This window comes from Hippocampus bargibanti, linkage group LG15 (assembly GCF_051943395.1).
Source record: "Hippocampus bargibanti isolate YZ-2025 linkage group LG15, ASM5194339v1, whole genome shotgun sequence".
Lineage (NCBI taxonomy): Eukaryota > Metazoa > Chordata > Actinopteri > Syngnathiformes > Syngnathidae > Hippocampus > Hippocampus bargibanti.
In genome coordinates, this window is record NC_142748.1 from 3,839,124 (window position 1) to 3,842,168 (window position 3,045).

General features: G+C 44.0%; 1 protein-coding gene across 1 annotated transcript; it reads right to left on the minus strand.

Moving 5' to 3' along the window:
• Positions 1-1,556: 1,556 nt before the first annotated feature.
• LOC148887132 (somatostatin receptor type 5) lies at positions 1,557-3,045 on the minus strand. The gene has a single exon (XM_089015388.1). The coding sequence runs from the start codon at positions 2,787-2,789 to the stop codon at positions 1,791-1,793; it is 999 nt and encodes a 332-aa protein (XP_088871514.1). The 5' UTR covers positions 2,790-3,045; the 3' UTR covers positions 1,557-1,790.

The following is a 3,045-nucleotide window of genomic DNA, read 5'->3' on the forward strand; positions in this document are numbered from 1 at the left end:
CCAGTATAACAGATGAGAAATTGTGAATATAAATCCCAATCCAAATTTTACATATTGGCCATAAAAAAAGGATCAGTTCAGGCAACCGCACACCAGTTTTTTTTTTTCATTCAAGCAATCAAGATTGTCACTCAAATTTATTTTTTTTTTCATTCATTAATTGACTGACTGACACATTTTTTCCCCCGTTCATTTTAACACACTTTTTGGAGAGAAAAAAAAAAACTAAAAAACAAAGTATAGTTCAGTTTTTTTGCAAGTGTCACATACAACATTGTGCAGTAAAAATCTATTTATTTATTTATTTATTATTTATTTATTTAGTTATTTATTTTATCCGCACACAATGTCACAATATGTCTGTTCCTAAATGTGCATGTGTGTGAACACATGCGTGTGAAAAGTCTGAATCACGAATTCCCCATTCTCCTTTTAGGGCCGTATTCATCATTTCACACATTAGCTGTCACCCAAAAATGCAGTATAACAGGAGAAGCAGTAGATTGCACTGCCTCTAGTGCATGGAATTATGGGATTGTTTTTCTTTTAAGGTTATACAATGAGCCTGAGTCCAATAGAATGCAAGGAAGGATTATACAGACCACTTGTTAAAACTGTGAGAGATAAATTCCGCAACGTCAATTTGGAATGTGGTTTGTGTTTAACTGTATTTTTAACAATTCTTGCCAATACTCAATGTCATGGTGTCAAAGTCAAGGCCCAGGGGCCAAATCTGGCCCACCACATCATTTTATTCGGCCCGCGAAAGCAAATGAAGCGTGTCAAGTGCCATGATATGAACCACAATAACACTCATTATTTTTGACTTTGAATTTTAAAACTAGTTATTCATTAATTTGTTGTGCGCTCTATTTGTAATATGTGAAGGGGATTAAACATTGTAAAGAATTCCTCAAATTCATAATGGTCCCCGAGAGAAAACCATAATTACAATTTGGCCCGCGGCAAAAAATAACTTTAACACCCTTGCTCAACATTATTTATAAAGCTTTTTCATAACCTTGCATCGAACAGGAGCTACTTTCCACCGATTCAGGTTTGTTAGCCAACCCTAAAATCCCCAAATGTGTTTTGACACAATTAAAATGCCAACTGTGGAGATTGCCAATAAATAAAATAATAATAAACAATTCATGGTGTCCTTCTTGGAGGCAAACGTGGTTTGTTTATTCTAACTCACTCTCAACTGTGTTTCGATGAGAAGGTTTCTTCAGCCGTCATCTGTACAAAAGTGAAGGTTTCGGACGTTTCGCCTCCTATCCAAGAGGCTTCGTCAGCGAACTAAAGTCTGACTGGTCGTATCGGCCCCATTTATATATCCCTAATGTCCAGACCTGGTGGCGCCGGACACAGCTATGATAGGTCCCTACTCTCAGGTTGGGGGGGGCGCGGGACCCCCCCCTGTGGCCCCACTGATTGTTCCTACATTCCTGACTAACGATTGGCCTATTACCCCCACTCCCCCCGGTATCACCTCATCAGCATAACGACCCTCATCAGCATTGCGAAAGTTGCCTAACCTGTTTTGCCTGAGCAGGCTATTGTATGAACGATCCAAATTGAACCTCACACCACCAGACCGGTTTAATGAAGGATTTTGTTGTTTTATAAGAATCGCCTCTTTTACCCCCCTTTCAAACCATCTATGTTCTTTCGCTAAGATTTTAACCTCATTGTCGTCAAATGAGTGGTTGCTAGCTTTTAGGTGCAAATGTACTGCCGATTGTGTTGTGCATTACAAGAAATGGAGTCATTTGGACATTGTCTTTTTATGTCACAATAGTAACATCCTGCAATCCTGTGACATTTAGGTCATACTGCTCGGTGTTGCATTGCATGCTGGGAGAAGACTTGCCGCCCGAACAGAGGAGTGTCCGAAAGTGCCTCCTGAAGGTGTCCGACAAGCAGGTGTAGAGGATGGGATTGGCGCAGCTCCACGAATACGACAACAAGACCAAGAACTCAAACACCCGCGCAAAGGTAAGGTTGGATTGGTACATGGAGCAAAAGTTAACGGTGTAAAACGGCAGCCAGCACAAAGCGAACACGACGACCACGGCGACCACCATTTTGGTCACCTGCCGCTCCGGACGGCGATCGTCATGATCTGTGACGGTAACCCGGAGCCGCTGTGACCTCAGGGTGAGCAGCAAAGCCGTGTACGAGGCGGTCATGATGGTGAACGGTAGCGCGAAGCCCAAGATGAAAGTGTACGATAGGACTCCCAGCCACCACATTTCCGAAATGAGATCCGGGATGCACAGGCCTCGATCGGCAGAGAAATGAAGCGCCATAGGGAGGATAGCCAGGATGGAAAAAAGCCATAGGAAGGCCGATACGATCTTAGCGCAGCGCGGCGTCCTCCAGGAAGCGAACCTTAGTGGGTCCGCTAGCGCCATGTAACGATCGATGCTCATCACGGTTAGACAGAAGACGCTGGTGAATTGGTTGATGCCGTCCAGCACCATGACCACTTTGCACGCCACGTCGCCAAAAAGCCAACGACTCAAAAAGTTCTGACTGGCGATAAACGGTAACCCGACCATGAAAAGTCCGTCTGCAAGCGCCAGGTTGAAAATATACACGGTGGTGGCCGACGACATTTTGTCCAGTTTCAAAACGGCCACGATCACCAACGAGTTCCCAGCCAGTCCCGCGATGCACACCACCAGATATAGTATCGCCATGACGACACCGAAACCATCAAAACGTCCCTTGAGGTCCAAATGTTCATCTACATGAGTCCAGTTTTCGATATCCGCTTCCATCTTGCGAAACCAAAGTCGCTGTCACTGCTCCTGCATGACTTTCTCTCGCCTTTAAAAATATAAAGTACTCAGATGGAAGGTGAACGACCCCCCCAAAAAAGAGCAAATCAAACTCTGGCGACTCTTCAGAATGCTTTAATTTATGGGAAAAATCATGTGGAGCACCCAAGGGTCTTCGCGTGAACACCCTTCAAATGAAAAGAACGGATGCTTCACTGGTACTTTCTCCCTGGGAGCTCTTTTTATATATCTTCCC

Bases quoted from the DNA above. Each gene is read 5' to 3' on its own strand.
- LOC148887132 (XM_089015388.1), bottom strand. From the start codon at position 2,789: ATGGAAGCGGATATCGAAAACTGGACTCATGTAGATGAACATTTGGAC.